We start from the raw sequence: 19,793 nt of genomic DNA on the forward strand, positions 1-19,793 counted from the left end.
AAATATGATTAAATATTCTTTATTATCTCTAAGGCCTTAAAATTAACTATTGGTAATCAGCGTCATCTATCGGCAAAGACAAACCTTTCATTGCTGGGATTTGGAATGAATGACAGAATACATTTTTTAAATTATATTTTGTAGACAGCTACATATTAAATTCAATAATTTTTATCTGAAAGAAATAATGTGCTTAGTTTTTTTAGTTTTAAAATATTTGAGTATGGCACCGAAAAAAAAAATGTTTTTAATTTAAGAATACATTTTTCTACCATCATACTATCTTAGTGCATAAAGTTTAAATAAACAGATTATATTAATTAACTATGCTTTAACACTTTGAACATCTTAAAATTTGCAATACAATATAGCAAAAAAATATAGTTTTGATATCAAATCTGCGGCACGACGCAATGTATTTCAATACGCACAATTTCTCGCTTCATCTAAATGAGTGTTAACACCTTATAATACCGTTGTACATTTACTTGCAGACTTAGGTAATATGACCAAGAGTGTGGAGAGTCTGTCTGTGTCTGGCTGCAGCACACCAACTGGTCGCAAGATGAGGGAGCCTGGTGCAAGGAACCTTCAGACTTCTACTTTCTCTATCAGCAGTGAGTATCGTTAAGATCAATGACAGAGTTTGATCCCCGCGTAGGACACGCATTTGTGTGTTGCACGAATGCTTGAAACCCCCCGAGACAGAAGGATAAAATACCTAAATACGAGGGTCGTATTTTATTGATCATATTAATTAAATGAGAAATCTAAGACGCTTCTGATCATCACGTCTGTGGTTGAGCAAATGGAATTATATCAACTTTTGAAAAAACTGGCATATATTTTCTGTGTAACAGTTTGTGCTGCTCCACCTCCAAACCAAATTTTATCAAAATCGGTACAGTCGTTTAGTGGCAAATAACTCAGTATAATATTTATGTTTTCTGTTTTGCTTAAAATAACGTAAGGTACCGAACAGGTGTGTTCTTGGAATCTAAAGACTACTTTCCACTTCCTAACACTATCTACAATTATCTTTGCAGAAGAGATCGAGGGTCTGGATACGAAGACTTCAGTCCGCGTGAGGAACCCCCCCGGCGGCAAGTCCTCGGGGCTGTGGTAAACAATCAGGGGTTGCTAGGCAACGGATACTGTACTTGTGAACACTTGTGATTATGTATTTATTTGATTGATTTTATGATGACTGGGTTGTTTGTGGTGTTTGGCAGGTCATGTGACTATTAATTTCTCTTTTTTTTACCTATGTACCATAATATCAGCCTATAATTGTTCATATGGAACAGGCATCTTCTCATATAGAGAAGACCATGATACTAATATAGTATAGACCATAAGTTGGTCAAATTAATGCTTGTCAGTTGATAACGAACCATTTTGCCCCATTCAGTGTCTGCAAAACACCTACGGTCCTGAATGAATTCTAAATATGTTAACAAAGATTTTTTTTTACATTGGGTAAAAATCTAGCTAACATTCACAAAAAATACTTCAAAAAATGATTTTCAAACCGTACCTAGATAAAGATAAGACATAATTTTTAGTCACGTGATTCCTGACTAAAACAAAATGGAGTAGGTTATTTAAGTTAGATTTATTTAATTGTATGGCATCTAATTATATTTAGATGATGGTTAGGTAAAGGTCGGGTGGAAGTGTAATCTGTGTGTTAACGGTACTTTAGGTACCAACCATGTATGTTTTGTATTCATAGATATTTTGACAGTTAACATTGACAGTAACTGTTATTTAACGTCATCAGAATGTAAGTTCGTGGTTTAGAATTTTTTACCCGAGATCTAAAAAAGGAAGTTAGTTAATTCGATTGTATATATGTATTTTATACGTCGAATAACAATGAACATACAAAAATAACTACAAGTTAATGTTTTATACATGATTTTGAACTACATAAAAAATTAAAAGGCCTGATTTTAAAGAATCATTCGCAAGTACCAGTATCCGACTTGTGACAGCTAAGAACCAAGTTTAAGCTACTTTTATAACCCAAAGCTTACAGCATTACTATATGTTAGTCCGTTAGATGCGACATGACATGATAACAGTTATGTATTCAATAATATTATGTTAAAAATCAGTTATCGACGAAGTTCAATAAGGCGATTGTTTAGTGAATTTTTGTAACTTTTAGACATAATTGCCAATTGTTATTTGTATTTGATTATGCTTGTATTTAATTGAGTATTTGTTAACCTGAATATTTAGGTGTAAGGTCTTGACAACGCTGGCGGGTTTGCTTGCATTTTGTTTCACATTTTAATTCTATATTAGCCTGCGTATAAGCGTGTGAAGCGTTTAGGCCGTAGGATGTATAAAAATGATTACATATCAAAGGTGTTACATACAAAAAAAAATGTATGTATTTTTCTTTGATGTGTAATTATATTTTTAATCTACTTTGGCACAAATCACAGCACTTAATTCAATTGGAATAAAGGTTTGAAATTAAATTAATTTTAGCTGACAACAAATTAGTTTAGATGTTGTTGGCTGTTATCTCGTTTATTCAGGTAAATAAGTAGCTTAATAATTAATTTGTTTAAATTGACAATGTTAACTGGTTATAATTATATTATTAGTAGTTTTTACAATGTCCTAGAATACCTGTATGCGTGTATCGGATAGTTTTTAATACCAAAAATATAACTTCCAATTCCCCTGTTGCTAAAATGGGTCAAAAGTTTATAACTAATTGCATTTATTTAATGTTAATTTTCATTTTGCATTTTGACATTTCTCTAAAAGAGTTTTAAGGTTTGTATCATCTTATTGCTTTTAAAATTAAGAGTGATGTTTTCATCTCCCCTCGTTATTCTAATACAATATTGTATGAGATTTTTAAATTATAATGCTGTCTTAATAGTTAATTAGGTGGAGTGCGAATGTGTGGATGTTGTGCTTATGTGGGGGTCACACTGTTATTGTAAGTTACACATAGGGTCCTATTGGTTAACTTGAACGATCCTAACACCTGAATACTGTCAAATGGGTTAATTATGTATTGGAGTCGAAAAGAACAGTTAAATACAGATTATTTCAACATGGACGTTGTTAACACTAAAATAGGTCTGTGTTATTTTTTTCATTGTCTCCGAAAATACAAATACTTTGGTAATTTAATCAATAAATTGCAAAGTTATTTAATATTTTTCGGACTTTAAAAGGGATGTTCAAAATTTAGTTTTTTTTTTCAACTTTACCTAGTATTTTGTAAGGTTTTTATGATTTCGATTCCAGTATTACTGTTTAAAATCACAAAGAATGGAACTGGTCAGTATCGGGGCCAATATCTGAGTATCGCAGTACAAAACCTTTATAGTGAACCTAACGTCTCAGTTTAGTACTAGTCTTGCAACCTGCGTCACAACTTTTATAGCGTTTTACATTATTTCTAAATGTATATTCTCTATTATGCATTGTCACGAATAAACAATGTAATCTCAGAGGTATTTGTTTTATTTATTTACCCTTTATGTAAAGATTGATTCTTAGAATCGGTTTATAGAGTTTAAATTGAAGTCGTCTTTATAATAATATTGTCTGTTTTGTTACTAATACAGGAAGTGAAAGTTCATGGCTTTGCAAGGTGAATCTAAAATAAAAAGTATCACCTTCCATGCCTTTTAAGTTATTGCGGTTTAAAAAGCGTTCAATAACTCGGCAACATTTTTTATTTATTTAGTCGTATATTTCTTATGTATTTACTTGACTATAACACTAACACTAAATTATCCCAATAAACTACAACGTTTCATTGGTGGGTTAGCATTAGATACAGCTCATAGGAACGAATAGAACCTGATCTTTTGCTTCTTTAATTTTAATATATTTAAGGACACTGATTTTATAATATCCTTGTTGGCATGATAAATTCCTGACAGTTAGACTAAATTTACGTTTTTTTGTGCTTTTGTGTGGCGCCCTGAATGATTTAGATTAACAAATCAGCAAGGCAAAAAAAAATTCGACCGTTTATGTTTCATTCATCTCAGGGGCAGTGTAGGCAGAATCCAGAAACATGCCTAATGTAGAATTTTATATAATGATAGGACCTACCAGCAGCTAGAACGAGTCTGCAAACCTTCTCACTCGTACTCCGAGTTCAAAGACACGATACACTGTCTCCAATTAACCAGTCGTGTCCGATTTTAACCACTTGCACAGTATCACATAATGCAAACACCGAGGACTTTACCCTCTACATCAATGTTCTAAGGTAATTATTACAAGATTTTTTTATTCAAAATGTTGGATCTCGAAATCGACTGTCGCAACATTGACGACCATGGTGGTTTGTTGGTTCCAAGCTTAGAGGGTAGGTGGGTAGTGTGACGAAATCGATCAGAGGAAGATGATTGGTTATTTGACTTAAAAACCTGGAACTTCAAGCCAGGACTCGCAGGTTCGTATCCTGGTGTTTGTATTTTTATTTGTATTAGGTTTTTTTTTCAACTACTAGGGAAAATTATGCTTTAAATAAAAACCTCGTGTGACATCACCTCTCATTATATTTTTACCGACAAGAGACGTTATGAGTCCCACTTCCACACGCTTCACCACCTTTGATAATGTATCTTCCAAGTATTTGGTTCAGAACTGTATACTTAAAGTTATTAAACAGGTTGTTTTTACAATACCTAAGATACTGTATCAAAAATTAAAGTCTTTTCTAGATTATAGTTTTTTATTGTAGAATATCATATGCAGTCAGAAAAATTCAACGGCTTACCTAAACAAGTATATGTATCATTCAACAAAAAAATAAAACAACACAAATACAATTTTTAAGTTGTTTATTAAAATAATATTCGTTCAACTGAACACAAGACATGGGACCAGACCTAATAACTGAGTTTACTAATTTGTCAATGTTTCTACAAAAAAAAAATGCCTGGCCCGTCGTAAGAGCCATCTGTCTTTCCCGCTTAACAATAAAAACAACCTATAAAATCTACCAACATAAAAGACAAGGTAAGTTCACAATACCTGCAGCTGTTTCATACATACATTTGGCACAGACATTATGTTATAGTCATTCCCTGGCAATCTGTTAGTTCTAGATGGTTTTGGCACGGGATAAAAACATCATCAAAATAAAAACTTCCTCATTTCGATAAAAAAAAAAATCAAATCCATCATTCTCTATAAAAGTCAAGTAAAGACCTTATCAATTAATTTTTAAGAAAAAATATCTAATTTTATATTTAGAAAACTATAAAGTACCCATTTTATTTATTGCACAAATTCGGATTTCATGCAAAATCGTACGAATGATTAATATTATAATTTCAACGTCCATTATTCTGTCAAGCTGTTGAAACTGATGTTGCTGATATCAATTGTCAGTGAATATTAGTCGATTCTGTCGTCCATAAGAACATCTGATTTTAATTAATTTTCAATCAACAAGAGCACAATTTATAAATCAATGTGTGGCTGGTATTTCAAGTAACAACGTTAAAATTCTTAATAATAACAATAAAAAGTAATTAACAAAAATCATTTGTTGGACAAAACTAACCATCCGAGAACATTCCGAGGGCACTAATCGCTTCTTTAATTTTTTAATAATAATATAAATGCAATATTTTTATACCAAAAAATGTCCTATACATATTCATGAATTACAAATTTATTTACAAATTTGACTCCTATCGGGGGTTGCCAATTATAAAATATCTTGTCTTCCGTATGTACCAAACATTTTCATTTTCGAGTCAGTATTAACTAATATTTTTCTTTTAAACTTCTTTTTATATAATAATAATGTATACATATGTAAGTAGCATAGTACACTTATATACTAATATGACACAGTTAGATTACAACTATATTTTTACATCATGTATGTACTTACACATATACAGTGCGGTGTTGTCCCGACCCGCCCTTCGCGAGGGTTTAGTGGCCATCTAGCGGAAACAAATGGGACTATTGTCATTCAAGTTCACGCGGTAATACATAGATGGCGTGCTGACATACTTTGTGAAATATTAAAAGCTCATACAAAAGTGGAATTTGAATACAATATATTAAGATATAAATCTTTACAAAGATAAAGACACATAATTCCATTATTAATTAAATAAATACCATTTTCACTAACACATTTAGCTTACGTTACAACCAATGACGTCTTTTTCAACTCCACTTTTATTAACGTTTAATTTTATGGAAGGGCGTTCGGCACAACACCTTATGATATACTTCACTCATACAACGTGCCTAGTCTAATCTACGACAGTCTAACAAGTTCCGTACAACGGAAAAACATATTTCCCTCCGTTCGCCTTAACATTAACTTTATACACGAGCATAACGCGAAGGGAAAATATTTTATAAACTAAATTCAAAATCTATAACGCTACATGGAACCTTTATCTGGTGCAGGCCGTAGGCAGGATCATTTTAAGAACACCAGGCCTTAATCGCGACGACGTCCAAGCATTATACAAACAAGTGTCGTTTGTTCAAAAAGACATCTCACTTTTTAATTTCTTTTGTAGTACATTTTTCATTGAAAGACAAAGTCTAAAATTCCATTAATGAGGTTGTTTTGAACTAGATTTTGACTATCAATAAATAATGTATTTTAATTAGACATTTTTAGATCATGTAGTGACGTATCCTTAGTATGTCTTACTTTAGTAAGACAGTTACGTCAGTTTTAAGGTTATTTTTCAGGCTTTAATGCTTAAACGTCAAGCAAGTGAGGCCTGTTATAGCGAAAACATCCTCATAAAGAGAGCAATAGAGGTGAAAATCGTTCGTCACAATATTTATATGAAGTTATACCGTTAATTGTGCATGTTTCGATGTATTAACATTAGATAAGTGTTTAAACAGTAGTGAATTTTAAGAGCAGCGAAATCAGAATATATTTTGTGTAATTTGAAATTATGGTATATCATATTAGCTTAAAATATTGTTGACTATTCAAGGTACAGGGTGGTGGAAAACTTCACACTTTTATTACCGAAATATACGCTAAAGATTTAGAATGGACTTTACAAAAAGTTCTTGTTTCAAATAGATCCGGAAGTAAAAGATTATATGAATATCGAGCAATAAATAAATGACTGAAGTGATTTGACTGAGGGCGTGTCTCGATACGCAGACAATCTTTTACATTCGTTAGAAAACTGATGTTACAGAAATATTGAAAGGCGAGTTTCTGAGATTTTAAAACGACAGAAAGATCAACAGACATTGTGATGAAACATGGCACATGCAGATGTGACTAGTATTAAATTTATTAATGCAGGCTCATATCTCGGTACTAAAAGTGTGTTGCAGTTAAAATGCACTATAAATGACTCGATTCCGGCTCACAATTTTGAGATCACTTCGACTGAAGAATGGCCTACTTATCGTAACAGTAGAACTAGGGTAGAAATGTTGTAGCCACTCTCAACAAGAACGACTTCGATTCCCGCTGGCACCGTGCACTTGGTGTGGTTATATAAGTTAAACATTAGGCCATTTTTTAAAAACTGTAAATTTAACGAATATATTTGATAATTGGTATAGAAGTTCACGAAAGTGCCGGTGTCAGCGGGATCGAGGTTCGGATGCAGGAGTTGGAGAACAGCAGCAACATTAGCGGGTACTAGGATACAGAGATGACCTCGTGTCCGGGTCGGGGCGCGGCGCGGGGCCAGGACTGGCTGGTGAGCTGTCCCACGGAGAGCGGGTTGTTGGCGTCGCGCGGATTGGTGCCCACGGGGTGGCGCGGCGGCGCGGGCTCGGGCGCGGGCGACGCCAGCGACGCGAGCGAGGACAGCGCCGACAGCGCGCCGGGGGACGAGGCCGAGTTCAGCGGCGTGTCGGCGTCGTCGCTGCTGGCGTCCGACAGCTCCTCCAGCTTCACGTCCGAGTCAGAGCAGGGCGAGCGCGCGCCCGCCGCCGCCAGCGCCTCCATGTAGCGGACGCACTTCTTCTTCCGCCTGGTTTAGAGGGGTATTTAGTAGTGGTTCGCGATAGACGGTAGGACCGTTTCGATGCGTGTACAGGGTGTAACAGACTTTGTGGAATGTTTAGATTATATTCTATTTATTGATAGTCAAACGCAAAAGCTATCTTTTAAAAATGTAAATATAAATTTTATCTTTTTTAAGTTAATCATCAAGTGAAACAGAAAGAATACTTAAATATGAATGAAGAAGTAATGTTACAACCTGTACAGTCCAATTGTTTGAGTAATAAAATAAGAATACGAAAATTGCTGAACACTTAAATAAAAAAAATTAAACACTACAAAAAATTAACACAAGAATTACTCAAATAAATGGACATCAGTTAAAGTTCAAAAACGAGATTCTGTTGACACTTTTAGTGAATTTCCGAAACAGTCCGTAAAACAACAAAAGCTAATCTAACCTACTTGACAAGAAAAACTTAAAAACAGTTAACGATAACATGCTGAAAACGTGTTAAAATAACTCGAAGAACGAACACTCATGCTGAAAAACAAGTTAACAAAAAAAAGAGGAACTCAAAATATTTTGGAAAAGCAAACGTCTACCTACTACGACATCGATCGCCATTCCATCTACAGACAGGCTTCTTCTCAAAATAAACTCTTTGTAATGCACTCTAATAGCGAACGCAAATTATTCGATAAGATGTTACCACAAAGCTTTCAGTGTCTCTTACAAGAAAATCTAGTTTTCGTGAATTAGAAAAGTAATTTTGGTTTCTAAAAGACTGCTTGGAAAGAGATCTATTCGAATCAAAACAGTATTACTGTATGGATCATTTGGTCACATTCTTTAACCTGTCCGGATTTTTTTTTGTTTTGGGATAACATACATATTTCTTCGGTGTTAGATTTCTTTTTTCTTCAGTAATTTAACTTTTTTTGCGGATAAAGTTATTGCGGTTAAGTAAATGTGAAATCAGTCTTTCAGAAATTGGTAATAAACTGACACTGTTTGAAAATCTTTGTCCAGTTATATTTTACGATTTTCAAGCAGCAAAAGGCATCAAAAGACACAATTTTGTGGCAACATCGACAAGTAAGTAAGACGTATATATGAAACACACGTAAACCAAAACTACAACACACATTCGGTCTGTCATCAATCACCAACCGTTGCGTCGTCGGCGGCGCGCCGGCACTAGAGGTTTACGTAGGTCGGTTCCTGCGGGCTGAGGAGGCCCGGCGCGGGCAGCGAGCCGGCAGACTCCGGCCGCAGCAGGCCCAGCCCAGACACCACCACGCTACTTGACTCGGGGCTGCACAGCCCACCACAAACCACGCAACAGTCATTGACAAAACGATCATGTTAGACAAAGATGGAAGGACAAAAGGCGTTAAACAAACAAAAGCGTTAACAAAACATCGAGTCAAGTGGCGTGAGGCGAAATAATCGAACAAAAATAAAATGTAAGATATGAGTAACGAGTCACCAATAGTGCCAGCAGTCCGGGTCCATGAGAAGCGGCAATCATGAGTGGAGAAAACATTTGGATAAGTAAACATGAACCTTATCAACACAACAACAACTAAGCGAACTGATTCAGAAAATGTGTCAAGATTTTTTTGAAAGCTTTCGACATATGATTGCCCTTCCTCTTGCCTGATGACCACTCTCCTAGCATCTAACAAACCTCGACTACTTTCAAAAAAATCTATTCTCACTGAACTAGTTTATTTCTTTGTGAAAAGACACATTTTCTGAATTAGCTGCTTCGTCGTAATAGATCCTTAATTTACTAATTATAATCTTAATAAAACATAAAATAAATATAAACTATAAATAATTCTTATTTCTTAGATTAAATAATGGCAAATAATATTGACCGGGCTAATCTTGGTGTGTCGCAAGAGACAGCCAAGTCTTTCCACATAGAAACAATAGGGTGTGACCCGCCGGCGCTACCGCCGACGAGTGACAACAAACAATTTTTGCACAAGCGAAAAGAAAATAAAGGAAATAACTTCGTCAACCTACCTGCAAGGCTTGCACCATTGATTCTGTTGGTCGAGACCGTATCTCGCTCGACATTTCTTCAAATTATTTCCTGAAAGTTTCACATAACATGTTTTAGAATACATCCTTTCTTCGCAAACTATAAACGTAAAGGAATCCATAAAGTATGCAAAACAAAACTGTTCAATCATCATTGCAAATCATCGAAAATAATATGATGTCGAGTAAATTAATTGTTCTCAAATCAAAATGAATGCAGCGTTATCGGATGCGTAAAATAATTTACCGGAAATCATATCGTAAGCGCGTCAAACATACCGCTAGGATCTACCAGAAGCGTGACATGCAATCTCCATACTGTTAGTAGCATGCAGGGTGGGATGGGACAACAGAAAGGGATCAACGGAAAAAACATTGGTTTTAAAAAATAACATACTACACGCATAAACTTTGAACAAAATAAATGCTAATCTACGCTATTGTCGGAAATAATAACAAATAAACATGACGTCTATAAGCAAATTGAAGCAGAATAGGTTCTCCGGAATCAAAATAAATTATGTGACTTTATTTGGCCAGTATCATTGCACCGCAGACACAGAAGCATCAGCAGTGTGTGCTGTGCGCCGCCTCGCGCTCGCCGACGCACTACGCCGTACAAGGGAAGGCTGTCCCAGCCTGTTCCGATATCAAACTACTCTCCCTGCAAAGCAATTACTCAAGTATTCAAATATTGACTTGCTTGAACATGCACGCTCCCTCTCGCACTCAGGAGCAAAACGGAAAGCATAAAACCGGGACAACCTTCGAAGGACTTGCTTAGGGTTCTCTCTCATAATACTTATAGCGTTTAAAATCAAATAAATAAATGCGATAAATATTAAATAAACAAAAATACTTGTATATGTCTACAACCTCGTACCCCTTCAACCAAGACAATATTACTATGTCGCTCGGTCCGTTCGGAGCGAGTTCAAAGCAATTGAACTCTCGCGGGAGGGGGGCTGCGGGAAGCGGGCAAGGCGGGAGGGGGGGGGGGGAGTGGAGCTACCAACGTCTCCGGACTTAATCCTTCGTTAATTGACCTCATTTTTTTAATGAGCCGATGCTCGCATCGCATCGAGGCGGGACGTCGGCCGCTCCGGACATGTGTTCGCGTCGTGACCGACTTCGTGCGACACGCTGACCGGGATCGGGCGCGGAGGACCGGGACGGAGGCAGCGGGAGCGGAGGGAAGGGGAGGGACGCTCGTCGACGGAGTGGTCGGCAGTACCTCCATCGGTTGTCTCCTGTTTTCGTTTCCTCTTCTTGCCCCTTTGCGTATTAGCCCTAGACGACCAATCGGGATAGAGTTGCATGTGCAGCTGGCGTTCTCGGCGCGCCAGCTCGTAATACTTGGCTTGCTCCTCGCGGCCGAGCGCATGCCACTGTATCGTGAACACGCCGCAATATGGAAACAAAACAGAGAAATGCACTTGGACGGTGGACTCGACCGCTCGACCGGTTCGTCCGCGACCTACACACGTGCTAGAAAAACAGACGTCCACTAACAAATTTAGTCTCCTACAGAATGAGAATGGCCAATTGTGATGTTCCTCACAGAACCTATTCTGCGGTCGGTTCACGCGTCTCGTCTAGACATTTAACAAACCAATATAGTTTCCGATCGGGGGTGTAGGGTGTACGGTACACGTTCACTGGACGACTACAGTACACAGAACACGTAACACGTAAGGGGCTGCAGCGACGGCCCAGCCGCTTTTCTAGCACGGGGCGCCGCCGGCCGACACACACGCGCACACGCACACACACACACGGGAGGGGGCGGATGCTGGCGTTAGTGTGGGTCGCCGGTGTTAGTGGGGTGCGGGACCGTCGGGTAAGCATGTACAAGCGTCCGTGACAAGAGCCCGCACGTCGGCTGCTAGCGCCAGTACCTCCCAGCTCAGCGGGACTGCGGTCCTTTTTCCGCTTTTTCTTTTTGGAGCCGTAACCGTAGTTGTCCCTGGCGCTCCACCCGGGGTACAGCTGCATATGGAGCTGTCGCTCTTGTCTCGCTTTCTCATAGTACTTTGCTTGTTCCTCGCGGCTCAACGAATGCCACTGCGTATTATGATACCAGGATATTGGGTTACCAGTCGCCATGTGCCACGACTCAATTTTTGTATAAACACGTTGTTACTCTTGTTAGGAATGAGATTGCGTTCTCGGAACTCGTAACGGGTTCGTTCTCGGTAGCGTTACGGTCAGCTATTTATTATTCAATACGTTTGTTTGATGTGAGATACGAGGCCGCATTGTCTTCCATAATGCAGGCTAGGCTAGGTGAGGTGGCCAATCGTATTCCTAACAAGATTAACAAGGCTGTCTCCAATATGTTGAATCAACTAGAAGTCATTGTAACATCACATTTTTGGTTTTTTAAGTCTTCTTACTCAACCTCAAGCTGATGGAAGTATCTGAATCTCTAATTACAGTTAACTGAGGTTATTGACACCTCTTATTAGTAACTCTGTTTAGTTTCATCAGATGACGTCATGTAAGCAATCTTTCGCAATCCCAATGTATTCTACTGCAGAATATGTTAGCGCTAACGATGATAGACATCAAATAATTGATTAATTGAAGTCTTAATAAGACTGGAATGATTGACATCCATATAAACTCGGCTCTATTGAAATCGGTTGCTTGCGCTATTAATATCGACTCTGAATGGAAATAGCAACATGTTTAGAGCATTCCATTAATTGGAACTGTTAAGCTTTATTTACACAACAGTTTTATATATCAATATGATAATATGTGTTTGTATGTGTTCCAGTAGGCATAACTTTGCATAACTTGTTCAAACGTGGCGAAGTTTCATAAAACATTAAACTCTATTCCACAGCATTCTACATTGGGATCGCTCGTAGCGTCAACAAAAACCTAACAAAAAACATATAAAAAATAAACAAAAATGGTTTAAATTTCAAATTTGGAACGAATTAAATTTTGATCGAATTCTGAATATTATTTTTTATCGAATTTTCTGTATTTCGATTTGTGGGATCGAATTATTTGAAATTAGAATGAAATTTGTGGCATCGAATTTTGTATTTGAATTATATTGTTGTTATTATTTGTATTCGGAATGAAAAGTTCGTTATTTTTAAAGCTCTTTGGAATGAGACTCACCCGTCGGCCGAGGATCTGGTTGATGGCTGCTGACTCCTTGAGGGTGCATTCAGCCACGACTTTTGCCCTCATTTCTTTCATGTATAACATAAAAGCGTTGAGGGGTTTCTTTATGTGTGGTTTCTTGTTCTGTTCTTTATTGTTCGTGTTCGCTGAACTCTCCGACGGCTTATCGCTTGACGAGCTGCTGCTGCCCTTCTCAAGTGACCTGGAAGATACAGCGGCTACATTAGCTTAAGGTAGTAAGAGGTTTGAAAGCTTTACAAACTGGGTGTTGGAAAATAATACATTATCTTTAGATACTAATACTTTCACGAACGGATAATAAAATAATTTCCTTATAATTATGGTATTAACATGATATGCATACTACATGTATAAGTATGTATGGATGTTTGTTACTATTTTAAGCTCAAACCACTGGACCAACGTTGAAGAAATATCTTATGGTGTTAGCTGTCACCCTCCATTAAGAGATAGAAGATAGAGCTGCGACAAAAAGATTCTAATTGTACATTTCTGATTCGTCGAAAACCAACCCAATAAAACACTCAACACTCAATAAAAAAGGCCGCAATTAAACTTGTTTTGCCGACTATACGACAACCCATTCATTAAAATTGTTGCTGTTTGTGTGTTTATCTTGTTGCTTATTAGCGATATTATTTATGATAATGTGTTATGATTTTAATTGCGTTTGCTTTAGTATTATGTTAATATTATTTATTATTGGAGCTTATTTATTTTGCGTAGATTCGTAATAGTTTAAGCTTGTTTGAAGTTTTCAATATAACGTGTAGCGTATAACATATTTTTTTGACACAAGTACTATGTACTGTTAGCACGTCTGAGTATATTCAGAACTTTTCATTTTGTTATTCTGTTGCTATGGTAACGATGCTATAAATATTTATTTGGCTCTCGGTAATATCTACTGCATATATGCAAATATCTTTAAGAAAAGGCAGTTGCTTATTTTCCAAAAATTGGTATTTTAAACAAACAAATGTATGTCTTTTTAATAGTTTATTAATCGTATTTACATTGAGTGACAGGCAAAGGCGTCATATTCAGCCCGCAATAGTTTCACATGTCAGTCTTAGAGGCCATAGGGTCTGCACAAGTATCAAATATCGTTTCATTTTAAAGTTTCAATAAGAATTATTGTGTTACTTAAATCAGCTTACATTTAATTATTACATATGTATATATATTAAACCACTAAGTCAAATGTTAAAATCTCAAGACACTCAGCAAATAGCTTTTTGGATCACATAAATACAAAAACGCAAGCGAAATAGAGAGGATTTCTCAAAAGTTCTAAACGAAACGGTAAAAATTATCCAAAACTTTGGTTTATCTCAATCTAATTTTACTAACAGGAGTTTAAACAAACCAAATTAGTCGTTAAACGGTTAACCTGTCATGATTGTCCTTATTTAGAAACGAACGTCTTAAAAAGATAAGTTTCAAAAAACTAACTGTTTCATAGTAAACCTAAACATATTTATTAACATAATAAAATGTTATTTTAAATTTTCTTCAATAAATATAAATAAACATTTAAAAAGAAGTTCCTAATAAATTAAGTAAACATTAATTAAAATAAATCCAGACTTCACAACATCCGTTTTAACGTAATATTGTTAACTCTCCAATCAACCGTTCAAATATGACTGTTACTTAAAAAAAGCAAAAACAAATTAAAAAACGACTTCCTGAGTTTGGAATTCTTAAATTTGTATAAATAGTATCAATAAAATACACTGTCAGTGACATATGTATGTATGTTTGTTAGTTTATCTGTCCAGTAGAAATGTTTTATTAGGGTTCCGTATCCAAACAGTAAAACGGGACATTATTAGTCCGAATCAGTCGCTTGAACCGTCATAGTGTGTAATTAATGAAATTTTCACAGATTTTTTTCCGGAAAAGTTAATAAACACCATAAAATATAAAAGCATGCAAAAATATAAGTATTTATGCATTTTAATAGATAAATAATAGTACCTACTGAACAAATCGTGAAGGAATGCAACTCGCACTTGACCATATTAAATTTAACTATGAATGAACGAAATTAGTTCCGTATATAACTAAACTGGCTGGATATACGACTTCCTACGGTTTAAAAATGGGGAAAAGATATAAAAAGAAATAAAACCCGGGCACAATGCGCGCGCGCAGCCCAAACGAGGTATTCGGCGCGCGCGCGGTAATTATGTGTTACGTACTGTCGGTATGACAAGTCAATGATATAATGGCGTTGTTTATTTGATAAAGTTATTTATTTATTTGAACGGATTTTGTACATAGCTTTAATAACTATAACGCCTTTTTCCATACAAAGCAGGATTAGATTATACGTCCATCCTTTTTTAACCAAGAAAACACGCCTCTTTATCAAAATTCTTTACACTCAAGTACGTATTTATAACTAAAAATACCAAAACGGATAAAACATATTAATTTAAAGACATTCCAATAAAATACCTATTAACAACTTAGACCTAAGTGTTAATTATAGTATAAAAAATGTTGATTACATCAGGAATATTAACTACTTTTTGGTCCTTTTAGTAATTAGTTAGAAAGACCAGAGTTTTCTACCACCTCGCGAAAACAGACAGTTGCATTCGTAAAAGCGAGACGTTGCTATACAAAGTATATATCTCTATCTCGCTCCCACATCCGTAATAGTTTAACTTCATAAGCTGGTGTCTGTTTTAAGCGTATTTTGCATTTTATAATTAATTTTATTCGCGCAGATGTTAAGTAAGGTGTGGATATAATGTCATATGGAACAGATAGTTAGCGTATCTTAATTTATCTAGTTATCAGCCGATAATGAAACGGTGACAGGTGTTTATTGACGGTTGACAGAAAATCTTGCTAACTGGACTGGTTACTGTTTAACGTATATTAATAAAAAGTTCTCGGACAAGGTGTGAATATGTTATCGTGTGGCAGTCAGTTATATTTATGGTAATAGATTTTTACGTGGATATCAACTATTAATACAAAAGAGGACAAACAATCACACTTGTATTACAAATGCGTGTACGTTAGTCACCTCTTCACGACCAAACGGCTTATGCGATTTCGATGAAATTTTGTATGGATTTAGCTAACATTTTCGAATAACACAGGCTTATTGTGCCATTTGTTTACTTGTTTAAGATTTTATTTTATTTACATTGATTATTATTATTATCGTATACTTGATACGTAGTTAGTATTAATTTTAGTAGATTTAAAGTCGATATAAAATAATGTTGAAAATTTGTATAGATATAAGTGTTTAAATAGTTTTAATATTACTTTAACTGTCGCATTAGGTGGTACTTACCTGTAAAGATAGTTTTAAGTTGGTGAACTAAAAAAAAAATACTTTTTACGACTTTTTTGGTAATCTTTTTGCAGCTATAACCAACACACAAATGGCGAAGCTGCTTGCGATAGATAGCTAGTAGAATACCTTTTTTGGCAGTAGATCTAAAGCCTTAAGCATGTATGTCCGTTACGTATCATTTTAAATTATTGCAAAAATGAGTCAATATTACAAGCAATCAATTTAGCATAAAGATTCCATCTTCATGACAACAATCCGTCTCAAATAAGAATCTGTTTTCATATCACGAGTTTATCTCGCGATCTCACTTGTTTCGGCGACTGTACCGTGTGACGGGACCCGTTAACCGAGGTACTCATATATCATCTTAATTAAATTTCTCCAAGACTTATTTACATGATTGTACCTGGACTTATATGTGTGGGTTATGTGGTGGCACTGTAAGCGGTTATAGTTGATACTCGGTTTAGGTGTTAACTTGAAAACTGGAAGTATATTATTTAGCAATATAATTGTAGTGAAATAATTATGGTCAATTTTAACGTTGTAGGTTTTTTTTTAAGTATGAAAAGGTTCAAATTTGTGCTTTGAAAAAAAAACTAGGTCTGATAACTGAATCTTTTTTTTTATTGTGGAGCTTTTTATTTCGGTACTTATTCTTTTCTTTAAAATAATCAGTTCCCGTAGTAAGAAACTCAATCCTTGTGCCGCGGGGTGTTTCACAAACAACCACACTTACAACAAGCATTCGTGGATTACACAAACATTATCCAACACGGGGATCGAACCCGCGACACATCGCACTCAGTGGGCTTGGGCGTCTTGACCTCAACCACTCGGCTATCCGTGCAGTCCGCATAGTTAAGCTTTGTCAAACAAAACAGATATTGAAAGCTAATTAGTTTTATTATTAATGTCCTTTGCTTTGTCCAAGTCTCCCGCGAGTAGTGAGACCACAACTACATCAGTATTTTGACTGATGTTGTCTTTGTATTGAACAAGTTATAAGTCTTGTACCATTGACTTTCCTGGACAATTTATGCAAAAGATGTCGTTTTTCTTTGATTTATCATGAATAATCTTTTCGTTTTTGTAATTTGCATCTTTTGAACAATGGTACAAGACAACATTACATTTTTGGAGGAAATGAAATTCTGCTTAAACAAAGCCTGTATAACGGATATTCAATTAGTAAGAAATAATAATAAATTAGTAGTTAATTTTATTATCATGTCTTGAGGCAGGTGTCATAATATTCCATAGTTTAACAAGGAAACGATTCCATTTTACATTATTATACCGATAGATGAATTTGTTTAATCTTCACTATTTACAATAAGCATTTGTTGTAAATTACGTTGGTACTTGAGATATTGCCATGTGACATGCGGACAGGCAGACAGCAAAGTTTTAGCAATATTATGCTGTTTTAACTCTTACAAGTACAAACTGCAAAAACAACTATTATTTAGTTTTTTTTAACTAGAACATTAATTATAATAACTGTATTACAAAACGTTTCAATCAGCTGCACGAAAGCTTTTGTCACGGCTCACACCCTTGCTCCTAATCTGCGATCGTATCAAGTGATGTTATCGTTTACGCTATAATACTACTAAACTGCTCGCCCCCTTTTGATGGGTTCGAGATAACGCGCGTTTAGGGGTGGCGAACACATGTCCAGATAAGTTTATTTATTTTTTTATTTATGTTAGGATAGGTTAGGTTTTGTATGAATTTGTTTGCCTTTGAATTGATACGGTAATATGGAAATAATATGAAATTATATAATGATGCATTCTTATTAACAAAGATTATTATGAATAGTTAGACATTATATGCAGTAAAAATTGTAAAAAATAAATAATAGCTATTCAACTTTAAAAAAATCTATACTGAGACAGTGATGTAAACTTATTGTTTTGTATCAGGAACAGTTAAAAAAAGATAGGACCAGTAAATTATTTTGTTAATACAATATTTTAAGTTTTCAAGTTCTGTATTTTGACTTTATTTATCACAAGTCACAAAAAGTTCTCATTATACAATGTAACAAAAGAATCGGTTTTAAGTATTCTTCGTATTCCCGCAGTTTTAAACATTCGGGTCTAATCGCAACATCTATATTCCGTATCGCAAGTTATAAAGCATAAGATTAATCGCTGGGAAATTGCAGTAACAATTTATTTGCTGATGCACAATGAATCAAACATGATTGCATGTCACAAATAACAAGTATATGATACGAAAAAAAGATATAAATATTGACTTGGAAGTTTCTCACGGATTTAGGAACCTAATCTGTCCTTTTTGGTGCTTGGGTACAAGTCGAAATATTGAAGAAAACTTATATTAGTAATTAAGGTAGTAGAATTGACACACGATTTAAAAATTTGAGTGAGGAAATGAGATCATTCAACGTAAAATTAAATTACTCTTGTTTTAAACAGAGGCTTTAAATAGATGAAAACCAACATAATACAGAACCCACAAGGACAATTTAGAAAAGGGTCCGTAGTCACGGTAAAAAATCAATTAACCATATAAATATTTACTAAGTTTTTTCCTGCATATGTAGAAAACTGGTATCTAATGCGTTTTATTAATACATTTGTTGACAACTCTTTGTTACTCCACTACATAACAGCAACTAACAAAATTTGCTAAAACACATCCAATCTGAAAATCACTTCTGTCTGCCGACAGTACAAAACAAGAAAACATTCCATATACTTAATAAATCTTACCGTGCGTATCGTGAATGATGTGAGTCGAGGTCTGACTTGGAGGGGGGAGGGGGGACGAGCGCGGGCCCTAAGCCCAGGCCCAGTCCACCGCCCAGCGTCGGGGAGAACCGGTACAATTCACTGTGTGGAGAAAAATGTATGAGGGATATTGAGCTGCCATGTGTTAGCTACCACTACTTTAATCCGTTATCCTTTGAATTCTTCTTGATTGTTTAATTAAAACATCCCTAATTATAAGAAATATTGTTTTTTTTTTCTTCTATATCGAATAGGAAAGTAATAGTTTTGGTTTTGTTATGTGAGATGTCAATTTGAGGAGCTTCAATTTGGCGAACTTCAGAAAAATGCTTTATTTGCTTATTGTTAGTACTCATTAAACCGATTAGTAGTATAATATAATATTTCACAAAGTTTTTAGGTTAGTTTATGCATATGTGACTCAACTCAATAATGAAAACTAACTCAATTAAACAATTGCACAAAAACACTCAATAATCATTCGAGTCTTATGAAAATTCATTTCAGTACGATTAGCTAGGA

The 19,793-nt window shown here is 35.4% G+C and overlaps 2 protein-coding genes across 10 annotated transcripts in view; one reads left to right on the top strand and one right to left on the bottom strand.

Annotated features, from left to right (window-relative positions):
• LOC113497922 (dihydropyrimidinase) overlaps window positions 1-3,487 on the top strand; it is a 62,632-nt gene extending 59,145 nt beyond the window's left edge. For all 3 annotated transcript variants that reach the window (XM_026877728.1, XM_026877729.1, XM_026877727.1), the window contains exons 13-14: window positions 495-617; window positions 1,047-3,487. In XM_026877728.1, coding sequence (XP_026733529.1) covers window positions 495-617; window positions 1,047-1,126 — 203 coding nt within the window. In that variant the 3' untranslated portion in view covers window positions 1,127-3,487. The remainder of the gene's footprint in view (window positions 1-494; window positions 618-1,046) is intronic.
• A 1,331-nt stretch (window positions 3,488-4,818) lies between these two features.
• LOC113497924 (protein pangolin, isoforms A/H/I/S) overlaps window positions 4,819-19,793 on the bottom strand; it is a 139,680-nt gene continuing 124,705 nt past the window's right edge. For 6 of the 7 annotated variants that reach the window (XM_026877732.1, XM_026877730.1, XM_026877736.1 and 3 more), the window contains 5 exons: window positions 19,254-19,373; window positions 13,155-13,362; window positions 11,915-12,080; window positions 9,999-10,068; window positions 4,819-7,988 (listed from right to left, as the gene is read on the bottom strand). In XM_026877732.1, coding sequence (XP_026733533.1) covers window positions 7,652-7,988; window positions 9,999-10,068; window positions 11,915-12,080; window positions 13,155-13,362; window positions 19,254-19,373 — 901 coding nt within the window. In that variant the 3' untranslated portion in view covers window positions 4,819-7,651. Of the gene's footprint in view, window positions 7,989-9,998; window positions 10,069-11,250; window positions 11,405-11,914; window positions 12,081-13,154; window positions 13,363-19,253; window positions 19,374-19,793 lie in introns of all 7 variants that reach the window. The other variant, XM_026877733.1, reaches the window with a different exon arrangement.

The sequence above is a fragment of the Trichoplusia ni genome, chromosome 10 (assembly GCF_003590095.1).
Source record: "Trichoplusia ni isolate ovarian cell line Hi5 chromosome 10, tn1, whole genome shotgun sequence".
NCBI classification, from domain to species: domain Eukaryota; kingdom Metazoa; phylum Arthropoda; class Insecta; order Lepidoptera; family Noctuidae; genus Trichoplusia; species Trichoplusia ni.